General features: G+C 52.3%; 8 protein-coding genes across 8 annotated transcripts; 4 read left to right on the top strand and 4 right to left on the bottom strand.

Moving 5' to 3' along the window:
• Positions 1-313: 313 nt before the first annotated feature.
• On the top strand, positions 314-2166 carry BZA05DRAFT_373189 (uncharacterized protein; the record flags this gene model as incomplete). The annotated part of the gene is made up of 5 exons (XM_051481722.1): positions 314-831; positions 898-918; positions 977-1470; positions 1547-1583; positions 1649-2166. The coding sequence occupies exons 1-5, from the start codon at positions 789-791 to the stop codon at positions 2164-2166; spliced, it is 1113 nt and encodes a 370-aa protein (XP_051339730.1). The 5' UTR covers positions 314-788.
• Positions 2163-5854, bottom strand: BZA05DRAFT_397276 (uncharacterized protein). Its single transcript, XM_051483600.1, has 4 exons — positions 5608-5854; positions 3951-5482; positions 2642-3883; positions 2163-2578 (listed from the first exon to the last, which is right to left on the bottom strand). Exons 2-4 carry the CDS (start codon positions 5451-5453, stop codon positions 2471-2473), a joined length of 2853 nt encoding a protein of 950 aa, XP_051339729.1. The 5' UTR covers positions 5454-5482; positions 5608-5854; the 3' UTR covers positions 2163-2470.
• On the top strand, positions 5855-6911 carry BZA05DRAFT_397274 (Longin-like domain-containing protein). The gene is made up of 2 exons (XM_051483599.1): positions 5855-6335; positions 6416-6911. The coding sequence occupies exons 1-2, from the start codon at positions 5989-5991 to the stop codon at positions 6654-6656; spliced, it is 588 nt and encodes a 195-aa protein (XP_051339728.1). The 5' UTR covers positions 5855-5988; the 3' UTR covers positions 6657-6911.
• Positions 6912-7541, bottom strand: BZA05DRAFT_397272 (uncharacterized protein). The gene has a single exon (XM_051483598.1). It carries the CDS (start codon positions 7356-7358, stop codon positions 7125-7127), a length of 234 nt encoding a protein of 77 aa, XP_051339727.1. The 5' UTR covers positions 7359-7541; the 3' UTR covers positions 6912-7124.
• BZA05DRAFT_39447 (uncharacterized protein) lies at positions 7295-8677 on the bottom strand. Its single transcript, XM_051483332.1, has one exon. It carries the CDS (start codon positions 8450-8452, stop codon positions 7415-7417), a length of 1038 nt encoding a protein of 345 aa, XP_051339726.1. The 5' UTR covers positions 8453-8677; the 3' UTR covers positions 7295-7414.
• Positions 8678-11003: 2326 nt separating this feature from the next.
• Positions 11004-12693, top strand: BZA05DRAFT_397268 (Coproporphyrinogen III oxidase). Its single transcript, XM_051483597.1, has 3 exons — positions 11004-11387; positions 11438-12223; positions 12286-12693. The coding sequence occupies exons 1-3, from the start codon at positions 11148-11150 to the stop codon at positions 12526-12528; spliced, it is 1269 nt and encodes a 422-aa protein (XP_051339725.1). The 5' UTR covers positions 11004-11147; the 3' UTR covers positions 12529-12693.
• Positions 12694-12713: 20 nt separating this feature from the next.
• Positions 12714-14048, top strand: BZA05DRAFT_39364 (Elongator complex protein 5). Its single transcript, XM_051483242.1, has 2 exons — positions 12714-12995; positions 13050-14048. Exons 1-2 carry the CDS (start codon positions 12834-12836, stop codon positions 13926-13928), a joined length of 1041 nt encoding a protein of 346 aa, XP_051339724.1. The 5' UTR covers positions 12714-12833; the 3' UTR covers positions 13929-14048.
• A 597-nt stretch (positions 14049-14645) lies between these two features.
• BZA05DRAFT_39370 (Longin-like domain-containing protein) lies at positions 14646-15751 on the bottom strand. Its single transcript, XM_051483254.1, has 5 exons — positions 15649-15751; positions 15564-15599; positions 15364-15508; positions 14911-15313; positions 14646-14857 (listed from the first exon to the last, which is right to left on the bottom strand). Exons 2-5 carry the CDS (start codon positions 15595-15597, stop codon positions 14795-14797), a joined length of 645 nt encoding a protein of 214 aa, XP_051339723.1. The 5' UTR covers positions 15598-15599; positions 15649-15751; the 3' UTR covers positions 14646-14794.
• Between the last annotated feature and the right edge of the window lie 413 nt (positions 15752-16164).

The following is a 16164-nucleotide window of genomic DNA, read 5'->3' as shown; positions in this document are numbered from 1 at the left end:
AGCCGTGTAGAAGACGCTAGTTGGCGGTTCGACTCACAGTTACAGATCACACGCATCTTCCCCGGAGTTACGGGAGGCTTTGCGGGTTTTTTTCTGGGGTTTTCTGGGGTTGGAGGTCACTGATCTAAGGCTCTAGATAGATTCTGGGACCGGATGGTCTGGGTGCATCCGCATAACTGGTGTGGAGGTGAGTACTACCACTACCCACAGCTGGGCATGCGATATCTCTCATCGTCTGATGTTTGCCGCTTGTGTACTCAATTACCAGGGACTTCAATCAAGCTGCTGTGACTGAACTGGACTGAGCGTCCTTCGAAGTATCAACTCCACAGTATTTCGAGTGATCTCGCACATATTCTTCCGAGTTCCTCGCAAGGAACCTCGTACTCTATGTAATAATTGACGAACCCCAAAGCATTAACTATTATACACATCCTAGGTGGAGATCTCTACGTAACTCCATACTCGGCCCCCTCCGTCGGGGATCCGGTTGAGCATCCACCCATCCACGGTCGGTCGATCGTGCAGAAGCCGCATCGGATATGCGGTGCGCAACTCCGTCTTGAGGTTAACTCTACATAGAGTGTCAAGGCTCAGGAACAATCAACGGCAACCCCGCAGTAGTAGGCGTAGAGTGTATAAATACTTATTAAGGTTTCCGATAGTTTAGGTACCCCGACATTACGAAACGAAACGAACAGAGACCGCCATCTACATACACACACCCTCATCGCATCTCATCTCGTCTCATCGCGAATCCAGATCCAGATCAAGATCAAAATCAAGAAATGTCGCAAGCAAAGCCGTTCGAGTGTCGCTGGGGAATCCTCGGTGAGTCTCATCCGCTTGTTTGATTATTTCACGGAGAGCTGCAACTGACTGACAGCGGAATACTAGCCACCGGCTGGATTGCAACCGGCAAGTACATATCCAAACCCCCATCCCCCCGCCGTATCGCCCACTAACCTCATTGCAGTCTTCTCGAAGGACCTAGTGCTCGACCCCACCACCCGGGGGGTGACCGACGTTGTGCACACGATCGCGGCCGCGGCGTCGTCCAACTCCGTGTCACGGGCACGAACCTTCCTTTCCGACGTGGGTGCGGCGGGGGCCACAGCATACGGCAGCTACGCGGAGCTCGTAGCGGACGGGAACGTCGACGTGATATACGTGGCGACGCCGCACTCGCACCACTTCGAGCATTGTCTTTTAGCGCTGCAGGCGGGGAAGAACGTCGTGTGCGAGAAGCCGTTCACGGTTAATGCCGCGCAGCTCAAGATCCTCGTGCAAATGGCGAGGGAAAAGAAGGTGTTCATGATGGAGGCTGTGTGGACGAGGTTTTTTCCTATCAGTGTCGAGGTCCGCAGGTTGATCAATAGTGGGGAGATCGGTGAGGTCCGGAGGGTCACCGCCGAAATGAATCAGGCACAGGACCCGGATGTGAAATATAAAGACGGGATGCATCGCATGGTAGGTGGTTCGGCGGTGGTTGTGGGGGGAGGGCGAGGGGGTGAGGGGAGTGATGCTGATGATGATGGGAGGATAGGTCAACCCGGATTTGGCTGGAGGAACGCTTCTGGACCGTGAGTTCCCCCGCCCGTTTCACGCAGCGATACATTTACATTAACGACCGTTGGCTGTACTCTAGTCGGCATCTACTCGCTCACCTGGGTCTACCAATGTCTGTACCACACGCTCTCCGCGTCCGAGAAAGCCTCATCGGCACCCAGCGTGATCGGCACGATCAGCCGCTTCGAGCTGACGGGCGTGGACGCCGAAAACGTGGTGGTCTCGACCTTCCCCAAGTCCATCGGCATAGCCACGAGCAGCATCCGGATCGCGACGGATCCCGACGACTCCGGGCGGCCGGCCATCCGGATCTCGGGCACCAAGGGCGAGATACAGGTTGCCCACCCGGCGTACCGCCCCGAGAAGCTGACCATCATCAAGTTGGGTGGAGGGGTCGAGGAGAAGGCGTTCCCGATCCCCGCAGGACATGGCATGTTTTGGGAGGCGGATGGTGCTGCGAGAGCATTGAGGGATGGGAAGCTCGAGTGTGAGACTATGCCGTTGGATGAGAGTATCCTCATCATGGAGGCCATGGATAAGGTGCGGTACGACAATGGGTTTTTATACCCTAAGGCGATCGAGAAGACGGATCATTAGATGTAATGTATATACTGTAACTGAGCCTGTCTCATTGGGATCGCATATGAGAATGTAAAACTACACCGTATGACAAACAAGACCTGAAAACACACCCGAAATGATATCCCACTGTCTACACAAAAGTCCTGAGAAAAAAAGACCGAAAAACCGTAACTCCCCTATTATACGTGTGCGCTGAAAGAAGCTTGAGAACAACAAAAAAAACCAAGCACCATGCAATTCACTCGTATGAAAAGGGAAAAAAAAGAGTCAATCGAATTGCGATGAATGCAATGGACATGGGAGAGTGTCGTGCAGGTGGTCACTTTTTCGTAATGGGAGCAGTGCGGAGATTGCGGAAATTGGTACCTCTCGCCGACCCAGGGGGGTGAAGCTCCTTCACGGCCTTTTCAGGATCGACGAACGTGATCTGCAGGAGGGAAATACAGAAATCAGCCCAAAACCAATCAGCACTGCTTAGGGGACAACTTACAGTCGGAAACAACTTCTGAAAATCCTGGGCCTGTGCCGATTCACTCTGAGAATGACAAACGATGAATCTCCTGTGCTCGGTTGCCTGCTCGAGGTGGAGTAGCGCAAACATGTCGATCATGTTTTCAAACTCGGCCTCAGTATCAAGTTCTCGTTCGGCAGCTGCAGCTACAAGCTCGAGCTCATTACAAGCAGCGGGAATCTCGCCAGGCTCCAGATCCATCATTCCAGGCGAGGCGAATCTCGGCGGCGCGGCTCGTTCAGGTAATTCAAGTGAGATCACATCTTCGGAAGTCTCAGACACGATGTGGCTTTCAAGCCTGTAGGTGATGGTGAGAACCTCCTGACCCAGTGCGGGATCGCCACCGAGCCGAGCCAATGTAATCGCGAATGCTTCTAGCCGGTCTCTGAAATCAGAAGCAACGCAGAACTTCGTGGACGCCGCTTTCACCTTCTGGTACATGAGCACCTGGCCCACGACAGAGACATGACATGCAAGAAATCTGTTGGTCATCAATATGACGGAACCAAAGGGCCAGATGCGTTCGTCGACTGTGATCAGGTGCTTCTTGCTGGGATCGGGGCCGCGGTCGAGTCTCAGGCCAAACATGCGGAACGAAACTCTATTCATGTTGCGAAGCACGTCGATGTGAGGCAGGAGATGTAAGTGGAACCGCATTGATTGGTGTATAAACACGACGACGTGGATCTTCTTCTGCCTCGACTTCTTCTCTATTTCCGGTGTGTCGTGAATCTTGAAAATGCGATGGCCCTGCAGCCGGAGGACATTTTCCAGTTCCAGACGCTCGGGCTTAGCGATTTCTGGACAGTACGTAGTACAATAGCTCAGCACCATCTTGGGATCTGTCGAATCGGAGTCCTTTCTTGTCGTGAGAAGATCTTTATAGCATTTTAAGTGCCTGAACATAAGGTTCGACAAGTACCGATCGAAGCCATCATCCAGCGCCTTCTGAGGCTTAGGCGTGTCCTGCTGGGGAATAGGAACCTCAACGCCAACTGGTGGATACAAGACAGCTCGAAGGGCCGTCTTTCGTCTTTGCTGTGGAACCTTGAAAGAATTCCGAAGCTTTTCAAGGGATGGCTGAAACACTATCAGAGTAAATTCCTTATGAACAACCATTCCAGCCCCCTGCAAAATCGACAAGACAGACAACAGCCCTGGGAGTTCGGGGGATTCAGATTCAAATTCCATGTCGACGTATTCGAGTGGCGGACCATAGACCTACCCCCAGTTAGTCAGCCAAGATAAGTGATATCACGACCGTGAGTCCTTGGACGTTGCAGCTTACAGGAATAAACCGTTCTGCAAGGTACTTGGCTTCCAGGGTTTTAGAAATCCACATCTTTTCTAGCTGCAGATCGTGCAGCATGGCCAAAAACTCAGTGCCGAAGCCCAAGAATTTGATTGTACCCAGGGATCGCATGGCTTTAAGCGATGGTCCATATTCGACCGCACATTTAAAAGTCGCATAGGTTTCAGTTTCATCTGCCAGCTTTATCTGATTCATCTGGATCTTGACTTTCCTCTTGGGAGGACCTGCTGGAGGAGAACCCGGGCTCCCCGTTGCAGGCGGACTAGGGCTGCGACGTCCCTTCTGTATCGGATGCTTATGTATTGGCTGCTTCTGTGTTGGTTGCTTATGTGTTGGCTGCTTCTGTGTTGGTTGTTTCTGTGTTGGCTGCTTCTGCATTGGCTGCTCCTGAATGGTCGGGGTTTGAGCAACTGGGACTGGGACTGTTTTCGTCGGACGCGATATTGCTCCCCCTTCACCAGGCTTGAAAAGCTGTAACAACTCGGCAGGGGGAGCCAGATCCCTCTTGGACTTTTTTTGGACCATGTTCCGTATTGAAAGCTTATTGTAGATCATGGGGACCTTGGCAGTCTCCTGTGTAGGTGGAATGTTGGCAGTCATGCGTCGACGATGCGGGCTAGGTTCACGTCCACGATGCGGGCTAGTTTCGCGTCTCTTAGGTATCGGTCTTCTCACTTTTGCCTCGGAGGCTTTCAGTGGAGCGCTGTCCGTTGCGCCGGCGTGTTCCGCAGCCAGACTGCCGTTGTCATAATCTGCTCTTCTCAACTTGGTCCTGGGGGTTCTCAGTTGGGCGCTGTCTTCCGCCAAGTCCTCCATCAGTGAATCGGCATCGCCGTCACTAACTCTCTCAGACTCTGTCGGGTACTCGGTCTCAGAAACCACCACGATGCTTCTCCTCTTGCGCATTGCTCGCCGTATTATGGGAACATCCGAATCCGGGTCTTCGTCATCGTCGTTGTCGTCATCGTCAACCACAAAGCCGGTAAGATCAACGTCAGGAACTTCATCAACGGTTGTCCGTTTGGCGGCCCTCTTCGGCCTCGTAACCGGCTTTGCCACGCCGCGCTTTAGCTTCTTTTGTTGCGCTTGGGGTTTCGCTGCCTTTTCCCTCCTTTTTTTCTTAGCAGCCCTCCGCTTGTGCCGCTCGTACTTCACGAGTGCGTCCCTCTCACGGTCTTCGTCCCATTTCTGCCAGTCGAATTCTTCCCGTTGGCCCTTGCTCTTCAGGTAGTCGGTGATGATGTACTCTCTCCCTTCGTCGAAAGAGCTGGCTGGCTCCCACGTTGCCCTATCAAGTGGGTAGCCGTCCCAGTACACCAGATAAACAGGGGCTTGGAAGACTTCGGACCATTTGTCTGCCAATATCTCCTTCACTGGAAATTCCTGGTTTTCGGCTTCCTCGCTGGCCTCCGTAGAGGCTGTTGTGATACTGTCTTCATCACTCTCCGGGTCCGCATCGGGGGGACGAGCTCTAAACATATTGTCGGTTGTCCTCTAAAGATGAGGAGCTAGAGGGTTCTCGTCAGCAGTTAAATAACGAAGGGCACATTCAGATGCAACTCAAACTCCGTTGCGTAAAAACACAGCTCAAATAATTTGAGGTGACAAGACGGAGAAGATGGGGATGCTTTACAGCTATCAACCGTGGAATTTTTGGGGTCGGCGAAGTAAGTGGAAGTAGGTTGATGTAGTTGGAATTAGGCCGCAATTGACGAGGCTTGGATGAGACGGTGAGATGGTGGATGGCGGGGTAGTTGAATAAGAACACGAGCGTTGATTGAGGTAGACGGTGGTGGGGTGGTGGGGTTGGTGAAGGAAGGACGCGACGGGGGTTGTTGGGAGAACGCGACAAGTCATAGTTACTAACCTAGCGTCCCCGTTCAGTTACTAGTACAGGCTGTTAGTTAATAGCAGCGACCGTTCACTCTTGAAGCTTCAGACAACGTCGCCAGTTTGAGTGATCCCCACAACACAGCAGCAAGCAATACTACATCATCACCGTGCCACCACAGCTATGGCACCAAACCTCTCTCTCTTCAGCGTCAACGCGCTTCTAATCCTCTCAACCGACGGCACCCGCATCCTCGCCAAATATTACCGATCTCCGCACACGGCCAGCACTACCGGGGCAACGACTGAGAACCCTTACCCCACGCTGAAAGAGCAAAAGGCGTTTGAGAAGGGACTCATGGAGAAGACGGCGAAGTCAACGGCAGATATCATCCTCTATGATGGCCACGTCGTCCTGTTCAAGGCCGAGAGCGACGTGATGCTGTATGTCGTCGGAGGAATGGAAGAGAACGAGATGATGCTGTACCAAGTTGTCCTCGCACTCAGGGACACGCTACAGATCCTGTTGAAGTGAGTAACATTCATTCACATGCCCATTCTACTTCGGGTGAAGCATGGAATTGACTTGGACCTCTCTGCTCCGTAATCAGGAACTCTACCGACAAGCGAACCATAATCGAGAACTACGACCTCGTTGCGCTGGCGATCGAGGAGATTGTTGACGACGGTGTGATACTGGAGACAGAGCCGGGGGCAATTGTGCAGCGGGTTTCACGGCCGCCGCAGCAGGACATCCAGGTCAGCAGTATCGACCTGTCGGAAAAGGGGCTCTTGAATGCGTGGGAGTTTGGAAAGAAGCAGTTGGCAGAGCGGTTGAGGCAGGGACTGTGAGACTGTATACACGGCAACGAGACTACCACAACAGTCATTTGATTGATTCCCTCTACTTTGAAAGGAAGGGGGCATGCTTTCCATCAAGTTTCCCAACGGCGGCAGCGTCATGGTGTGAGGCTTGTTATTGATGGAGATCCGGTCGCTGTTTGCTTGCCATTGCCAGGAATCGATTCTACTAGACGCGGAGATCTCGTTGCTGTTTGACTATTATGTACCTATATTGGAGTTATCTGGAGCGGTGGATTGACTGGAATTAAATCAATCGCTCGCCCAACCAAACACGATGTGACGACCACAAGAGACGCCCAACCAAACACATGTAGAAATGATCCAGAAAAGCCATCAATAGAGCAGCAACTGCAAACAATCAACCTGCTAGCCCTTCCAAACGAATCACCACCCAAAGTACCTGTGACATGGAATACAAGACAAAAACCAGCAACTACGTTGAACAAACGACATCTATCAATAGCCCGGAAATGAGAAATGTAGACAAGAAGTACAAAGCAATCCATTGTTTCTCCCGAACGCCATCATGAAAAAAAAACCCCTTCGCATGCAACTCGAATATCCACTCGCTCGAAAAAGATGCAGGAAAAAGATGCAGGAAAAAGATGCAGGAAAAAGATGCAGGAAAAAGATGCAAGAAAAGAAACACACGGGAAAGAAAATCCACAGGAAAGTAAAAACAAAAAGCATTCCTAGTACCAAAACTAGGGTATATTGGAGTATTTAGGTATGTTCGTCATGGAGAATCATTCAACTTCCTCCTCCAGACCCTCTCTCTGTGACATTTCCTCGTCCTCTTCCTCTTCCTCTTCTTCTTCTTCTTCCATCTCTACTTGTTCAATATCGCCGTCTTCGGTCATGTGATCGTACCCGTTTTCGGTGAGCTCATTCAGGTCGACAGCGTTTGCCGGGCCAAAAGATGCGCGCATCTCCGGGTCGAGAGGAACTCCCATGCGGAAGAGCTCCTCCCAGAGACATCGCAGGTTTTGTTTAACATCCTCCGACCAATCGGATACTTGTGACATCTTATTAGCATTCTCCCTCACAACCTTGTTGACTTCGTGTTTCATATCCTGCAGCGTTTCCTTTAGATTCTCCTGCGAGAACATATCGCTGCTTTCCTCCAGCTTCCGAAACTTCTCCTTCAGGTCCTCGAAGTTTTGTTTGAGTTGTTTGAGTTCGGTAAGAAAGGGGTCATTGGCACAGTTCCTGCTCTCCATGTTGCCGCTAGCACCGTTGGCGATCGCGCCATTGACGGCGAATGGGTTCCTAGCTGTCCCTGGCGTGAACGTTCCGCTGGGGGCCCCGGGTGACTGGAGGTGGTTTTGTAGCTGAGAATGGACAGCTTGAATTTGGCCGGCAAGCTTTTGAAGCTGAGTCCGTTGGAGCTCGTCCTGTTGGGTGAGGTATTGGACCTGTTGGGCGGTATTGAACCAACTAGGACTTCGTGCTATAAGAAGGTTGGCCACCTTCTCGTAATAGTCATTCGTGGACCAAAGGGATAGTCTATCGTCACAATGCCGGACAGCCACCTCAAGCCCTTCGATCCGCCTCCCTTCTCGCAACAACAGGTCCCTGAACAACCCAATCTCCCGACCGGACATCCCCCCAAGTGACTGCACATCCTCGGCGACCTTCGTCAGACTAGAGGTAAACTCGGTGCGGAGTTTCGAGACTTCCGCCGTCATTTTCGACGTTAATCCCTCGAGCTCGGCCAATAGCTTGGCAATATCGGCATTGGCTTTGTGAACGTCTCGAGCACAGTTGTCGGCAACATCACCCATCCCGTCCAGACTCTCGTCCACATACTTCTTGATAGGGTCGATGACATCATCAATTTCCTTCCGCAATTCGTTCAGTGGAATGCCCGTATCCGTGGACGCTGGAACAGGTATTGTTATAGTGTCTAATCGTTGCCGGAGAGCTTCCTGTTGCGAGTTGTGCGCAGCAAATTCTGTTCTGACTTCTGCGAGCGCCGAGGCTACTTTCTTCAGATCATCCTCGAACTGTATTGATAGTCAGCAATGCACCGTCGAAAATTTACAGTCAGCAATACCTGATCGACTCTCGCCATCAGTTTATCTAGCTTGTCCATCGAGTTCGCAGCCACGACGGCCAGTTGTTGTGCGGTGGTGACGTCCTTTTTCAAGGGCTCAATCGATTTGCGCATTTCCTCGACCTGACCGTTGAGGAATGTCTGTCTGCTTTCCATAGACTTGCAGGAGGTGTCAACTTTCGCCAGCGATTTCTTAAATTCTGCCAGCTCAGCGGTCCTCTGCCGGTCATTTGACTGCAATGTTTGCACCTGGGTTTGCAGCTCTGCGATTCCTGGTAAATTGGCAAGCGCAAGCTTCTCTCGGACGACCTTTTCAATATATTTGTCTATTGAGAGCGAACCAAGATCTTTCTGAATCTTTCGGGAGGTCGTGTCTTCCCCGTCTTTCTCGGGTTGTGGAGACTTGAAATAGCTGTCAGCCCAAGTGCTCACAAAGCTCCACTCCTCTTTGTATTTCCGACATTCCTCCTCCGCCTTGTCGTATGCGCCTTGGTATCGCTCGCGTATGGACGCGAAGGTATCGAAATGCTCTTTACGGTTATTCCGTTCAATCCCCGCCAGTTCCAATTTTCGTTGCGCCGCCTGGTACCTTGAATAGACATCAGAAACGCGAGCCACGACCTCACTACACAACACCGAACAGATACCAGTCAGCACTTCCGCTAATCTAAGCAGCCGGGGCGAAGGGAAAACCGGATGACTAGCCTGAAGCTCTTCTTTTTCTCGCCAGCTGCAGCGACAGCGACTATCTTCCGGGGACTGTTGCAATACGTCGAGGTGGCAGGGGAAGGATCGCGAATCGCAACGGCATCCGAAGGTGTACGTGAGGTAGGAGGCGTTCGTGCGGCCGGAGAAGCATTCGTCCAATTCACACTATCGACCGACTCCCGTCTGTTGCTGTTGCTGCCGGAACGGTATCGCTCAATCTGGCGGGGAAACCCTGCTCCCCCGCCTGCTCCCCCTCCGCCCCCCCCTCCTCCTCCCCCAACATCGGTCATCGTGACATCCCGAGGCGACGCCTCCACGCTCCTCCTCCCGTCATTTGAACCTCCCAGAGAGCGTCGCGAAGTGTCGACGCTTAGCCCCCGGCGACTGCCGTCACCGCTAGAGTACTGTGGATGTTTGTTCGACACAAACGATCCCCGGGAATCGGAGTTGCGCCGAGCTACATCAGAGGGGTCTGATCCGTGGAATGTTGGTGGCTCCATTCCACTCTGCGCTCTACGTAGTTGAGGTTGCTGCCGACGAGGGTCGTCGCTGCGGTGGTGAGGTTCTCGGTCCCAGTCCCGATCAGTTGCCATCTCACTTTTTATTCGAGTGTCTGTCTGCAGCGATTGAAGGAATGTGATTGCGATGCAGCGGCACGTGGTTGGGGAGTGAAAAGGTGTGGAATTGAAGAGTGGAAACGGAATAGAGTTGGTGCAACGCGTGTTTGACGGATGGAATGCGGAACTGTGCAGGTGCAACTGGGCATAAAAGAAAGCACGTGACTCCCGTCAGTGATTGAGGGTGACCGGAAGTACTATGATTCCTGGACTCATCGTGGGCCACGAACCCACATACATAACCCCAGCTCCAAGACTCCTTGCAAACACCATTGACGCTACATGCATGCGAACTGCACCTGCACAAACCACTTCACCGCCACATTGTGGCTCTGGGTGGAGCAAACAGCTTATCATGTAGGAGTGAATGGGGATGTGGGGATGTGGGGATGTGTACACTGTAGAAGCCTCCGAACAGAACCACCCATAAATTAGATATGTAGTGTACTCACTTGCATACATGCATTCTCCGCTCCTTCACAATTACAAGTTCTTTTTTTCCATACCATATCCTCCTACCTATTGAAGAAGAGAGCCCAATACTGACATCTAGTTAGATAACAGTCAGTGTGGTGAGGCAAACCAAAGAAAATGAAGGAGTAAGAAGAAAGCCAGTTCCAAGGAGAAACAGACTTACTTCGCACACCAGCAACCAGCGGCCATTTACCACGAGTGATGAACTGCAGAAAACACCTACCTATATTATGAAAATTGGTTATAACCCCAGGAGCGGCTGATGACAGTCCGACCCCAATCGGAGTAGTCAATCTGCATTGATTCGAGCCAGAATGACGCGACAACAGAATGAAAGGCACGCTCCTTAATCAATTAAGACATAGGATATCACCCGCTTGATCTCAGTCCACTCGCCATACCTCGGCAGGTTAGGGTTTCCTAAAGCGCTACACTCATTGGGCACTACAACCGCCACGGCCATCGTTAACTAGCGCAGTCAGCCCATACCATCCGACGAACATCGGTCCATCTATCAGTCAATCCAACCACCGATGCCGTGATATAAGGCGTCGTGGGTCTCTGTCCTTTCTTCTCTTCATACCGTGTCAATTAACCTAGGTTCCTTTCCATTACCCCAGCAAGATGTCTTTCCGTGTTCTCTGTCGCCGCGGCGGGAGTCCGAGTGCGACAGTTGCCCGCAGCTTGTCGAAGCTCAGTGGGAATGTCGCTCAGCCGACACAGAGACGGAGTTATTCCTTCTTTACTTCGTCGATAAAAGCTGGCGGCCTCAACAGCACATCCTTCCAATCACGCCACATGACGTTCCTTACAGTCACCGGAATCGTCGCTGGGTTTGTCGCCGGAGGTCTGGCTATGACCATGGTATGCAACCGTCACCTGGGTAGACATGTTCATCGACTGACGTCCACCAGAAGCCGGAGCCTCTACGCTGCGAAACTCCATCAAGCAACATCCGCACGAGCCAGGCCGACTCAAACCTCAAGCGCGAATCTGGCGTCACCGAAAACTCTCCCATCCGCCTCCGAATGGAAGCCATGATCCGCGAGCGCCAGAAGGAAATCGTCGAAGCCCTCGAGAAGGTCGACGGCAAGAAGTTCCTGATAGATCAATGGGACCGGCCTGATGCTGGCGGCGGCGGAGGAATCTCTTGCGTGCTACAGGACGGAAACGTTTTCGAGAAGGCTGGCGTAAACATCTCCATTGTATACGGCAAACTCCCTCCGGCGGCGGTGAAGAATATGCGTGCGCACCATAAAAGCTTGGATCTTACTGTCGACTCGCTTGACTTCTTCGCCGCGGGATTGAGTATGGTGCTACACCCGCGCAATCCTATGGCTCCAACGGTTCACCTGAACTACCGCTACTTTGAGACCATGAACGATGATGGCACAACTAAGGCCTGGTGGTTCGGCGGAGGGACCGATCTCACTCCTTCGTATCTCTTCGAGGAGGATGCAATCCATTTCCATAAATCCCTCAAGGAAGCTTGCGATCGCCACGACCCCGCGTTTTACTCCAGGTTCAAGAAGTGGTGCGACGACTACTTCTACGTCAAGCACCGTCACGAGACCCGCGGAATCGGAGGAATCTTCTTCGATGATCTTGAGGATAGGGAGCCGGAAAAGCTGTTGGCGTTCTCCACTGACTGCTTGGACTCGTTCCTGCCCGGCTATCTCCCAATCATTGAGAAACGCAAGGTACCTGCCTTTCCCGCCGCCCCACCTTTGCCTGATATAAACCGATTAACTTCATATCACAGGACATGCCCTTCACCCCCGAAGAAAAGCAATGGCAGCAGCTCCGTCGTGGCCGATACGTTGAGTTCAACCTCATCCACGACCGCGGTACCGCATTTGGCCTGAACACTCCCAACGCTAGGGTTGAGTCTATCCTCATGAGCTTGCCGTTGACCGCTAGCTGGCAGTACATGCACTCCCCCGAACCTGGCTCCAGGGAACAGCGTATGCTGGATGTGCTCAAGAACCCTCGACAGTGGGTTTGATCAATGGTAATGTAGGGCATAGGTACGAATGATATGATGTGATAGGGTGGGTCGATATGGGCATATTGTTTTCGGATCATTGTATTTGTACTCTCGTTTTCTTCTCTCGATTGTGTTTGCTCGGAAGTTTTTGATAGATTCCAATGCAAGTAATAGAGCAACATCTTGAAGCCTCTCCATGTGAAGCGCCGCAGAGTTCTGCACAATGAAATCTCAGGGACCAAAGTCTCACAGAGCCTCACGGCGCCCCACCATCCACTACAACTTGACACACCATCACCACAAGCTTCGTCCAACCATTGAAGATGTCGCCAGCAGAGTCCGTCGATCATCGCCGAACCCACAACCTCCTCCTCGTGTCACGACTCCTCAGCCTCCGCGATACAGCGTCCCCGTTCACACTCCTCCTTGACTCGCTGTCACAGTCATCCAGGCCTCTCGTGCGCGAGTATATTGAGCGAGCGATTGTACCTTCCGCCCTCACTTCTTTCCGGATATGTGATGGCAGCTAACAGAAACAGACAGCAAAATGCAAAACCGTCTTCGTTTCCTTTTCGACATTCAGCCCTCCCCAGGGGATCACCACTCTCATCAGCGCACGGCGTAAACCGATCCCGGTCCTACAAAAAGAGATCTTCGCCGCCTGCTCAGCCAACGGCAGCAGCAAAACGCTTCTAATCCTCGACTCCCTCAACCCGCTGTGTTCCTCGGCGCCCTCCTCACTAGCACCATTCCTGTCCTCGCTGCTGTCGCCGACAACGACCCTTGTCGCTATGTACCATACCGACGTGCCCCTCTGCCTCCCGCCCGAGGGCAGCGCAAATGCATATCCCGACTCCGCCCCGCAGCCGCTAACACTGCTGTCGTATTTCGCGACTACGATCATCACCGTGCATTCGATCACGCATATGTTGGCCGCCAAAGCTGCGCGCGATAGAAGTCTTGCCCCGCCGGGTTATGGGCTCGATGAGGGCGTCGACGGCGTGCTCGTGGGCCTGGGAAGTAATCCTGCCGAAGGCGTGGTGCTGGAGCTGGAGTACCGACGCAAGAGTGGACGGGGCGTTGGGGAATGGTTTTTCCTGCCCGGGGAGGGGGAGGCGGCCGGGATGAAAAGGAGTGTGCTCCCTGGTGGGGTGGAGGAGAAGGTCATGCTGCTGGAGGATCATCCGCGGTGGAAGGAGAGTGAGGCTGTGAAGCAGCGGGGCGGCGCCGGGGAGGAGGAGGAGCCGATGAGTACGTTCGAGCTTGGGCTGACGGAAAGTCAGAGGAAGGCAAGGGATGAGGTTGTATTGCCGTATTTTGATGCACAGAGGGAGGGTGGCATTGGGGGTGGTGGCGCAATTCTATTTACGCCGGATAGGGAGATTGATGATTTCGATGATGAGGAGGATGAGATATAAGTCGTGAGTAAGAAATTTTGATTTTTAAGCTGTTGTACGGTGGTAACCAAGTCCGTAGATATGTCAAGGAGGCCGAGGCAAAAGTCCGATACCTGGTACTTATACACCCGCAAACAATCCAAACCAATCCGGTCGAAATTCCAATGGAGGGATTTTGCAAAGGGAGGTGAGGATCTCAGTTGAGGTTCTTTGCCAGGAGCAACCAAGATCTCCCTAATGGTATCTCTGGTGACAGTGCAATGCAAAAGCACCAGCGACAGCAGCTGAGCATACACACCCTCTCATCCTCTTCACTACTCGTTCGGCTGCGAGTTGGTAAGGTCACGTTAAGCAAATGCTGGGATTGGTGGCTTCTGCAAAAGATTCAATCACGGGTGCAAATCCAATCGGGTAACGTGACCTTACCTTCCCCTGGCCGTACGAGCCTTCTGCCACATTTAAGAAAAACTCCTCACCTTATGTCTACATTTCGCTCCTGTAGCTATGCCCCGATTGTTTCCTTTGTTCGCTGCTGGGTGGCTTCTTGCGCCACTCCGTTGCACTCTGTTCCTGTTGTTCCGCCAAGATAAATGGTGTTCCGAATACACTGCATCCGGAAAATTCTCAAGAATACTACATAAGATATACTATACACTATTAAAGACATGGTAGCGCAACGCAAAAGTAGCAGTCGAACAGAAAGACCCGCTTATTCTCTCCGCAAAAGATCCCAAAAGACGGAAACTGTTAATGGGGTTGATAGAACAATGTATTGATCGGTGTCTAGCCTCGATATCGGGTTGGCTAGAGAACGAAAAGCCCAGAGAAGTGCAAGACAAGACAAAACGCCAGCCGCAGGTACCAAATCACACCTCTACACCGTATGGTTAAAAGAACCTCCACCAGATGAACACCAGCATGATGAACGCAAAGCCACCTATAGGACCATACTATTCATTGTCAGTCACCATCCCCTCCCACTGTCCACACGAACACAACATACCTGCTTCAACATATGCTCCCAATTTATCCTCACCGCCGCTCTCTTATACTTCTTACTCTCATCCCTCAGCCTTGAGCTCATATCGCCCATCCTCTCCAGCGAATCCCCTCGGTACAGCAGGTCCTCGATGTTCTTCGTCATGACCCTCGTCACATCCTTGAGATCGTCATTCAGCCGGTCCAGATTCGCCGTCGCCCGCGTATCCTGATAGGTCCGTTTGGTTCGCTGCATGAACGTGTCGAACTGCACGAACGCGTACGGTCGCAGGTTGGGCGACATCGCTTCCTGCCCGTACGAGTTTTGGAATTCCGTCGCGATGTCCGAGAGGTAGGTGAACGCGAGCTTGCGCGGGTAGCTGCGCTCGCAGATGCATACGTAGCAGATGTGGGATTGTATTATGTAGCTGTGACGGGTTAGTCTGTGTCGGGGGGGGGGAGTGGAGGGGGGAAAGACTGTATCGTGAAGGGTCCGCTCTCGATTGAGGCCTGTGGCTCGCTGTCGTTGTTGAGCTGTCGGAAGATGTACTTCACTTGCCCCTTGATTTCGGAGAGTTCGGCTTCGGCTTGGTCGTCGTCTACGGAGGCGGCGAGGGGTACGCCTGGTGGAAGTTCAAGTCAGTTGGGAGCTCGAAGCCAGGGCTAAGGTGTGGATACCGTCGAGACGCGCGATCTGTGTGGATTTAACCATGGCTGTGGATGGGTGTTTAGCTCAGTTTAGCTGTGGAGTAGTGTCGCGAACTGGTCGTGAACCTGTCGTAGATGTCGTGTCGTGTGTGCGGTAAATTCACGATTATTATTGCCTTGTTTGTTTGTGTAGCTCAAGCCCACTGTTGATGAGGACAGGTTCCAGTTGGCGTTGACATTTCATTGCCGCATCATCCTAGAACACAGGGGCCTTGGCGTGAGCTAACATTTAAGTTCCGGGCTCGCTGATCCAAGTTTATTGCTCTATGTGCTATCATATGGCTGTAGATAATTCTATGACAACACGATAGAAGAGAGTTTTGAACGCGCGTTAGAATAGATGCTCACATGTATTGTAGAATCGCAGGCAGGGTGTGCACTGTGGGTAAGGAGCAATCATTGGTTATCACTCACGCAATGTCTGTGGAAGTGGCCGAAACCAGGATGTGAAAATGAGATGCACGACATGATGCACAGCTGTTCGCCGGATTCAGGAGTTTCAGAGAGGAATGTGGTTCTGCTGGTGCCTGCTAAGTTACCAAGTACATTCTGGTCTATCTACTGGAGAAGA

The sequence above is a fragment of the Tricharina praecox genome (assembly GCF_024521635.1).
Source record: "Tricharina praecox strain CBS 144465 chromosome Unknown BZA05scaffold_11, whole genome shotgun sequence".
NCBI lineage: Eukaryota > Fungi > Ascomycota > Pezizomycetes > Pezizales > Pyronemataceae > Tricharina > Tricharina praecox.
The sequence above is the reverse complement of the archived record's forward strand: the minus strand, read 5'-3'. Positions and strand labels throughout refer to the sequence as shown.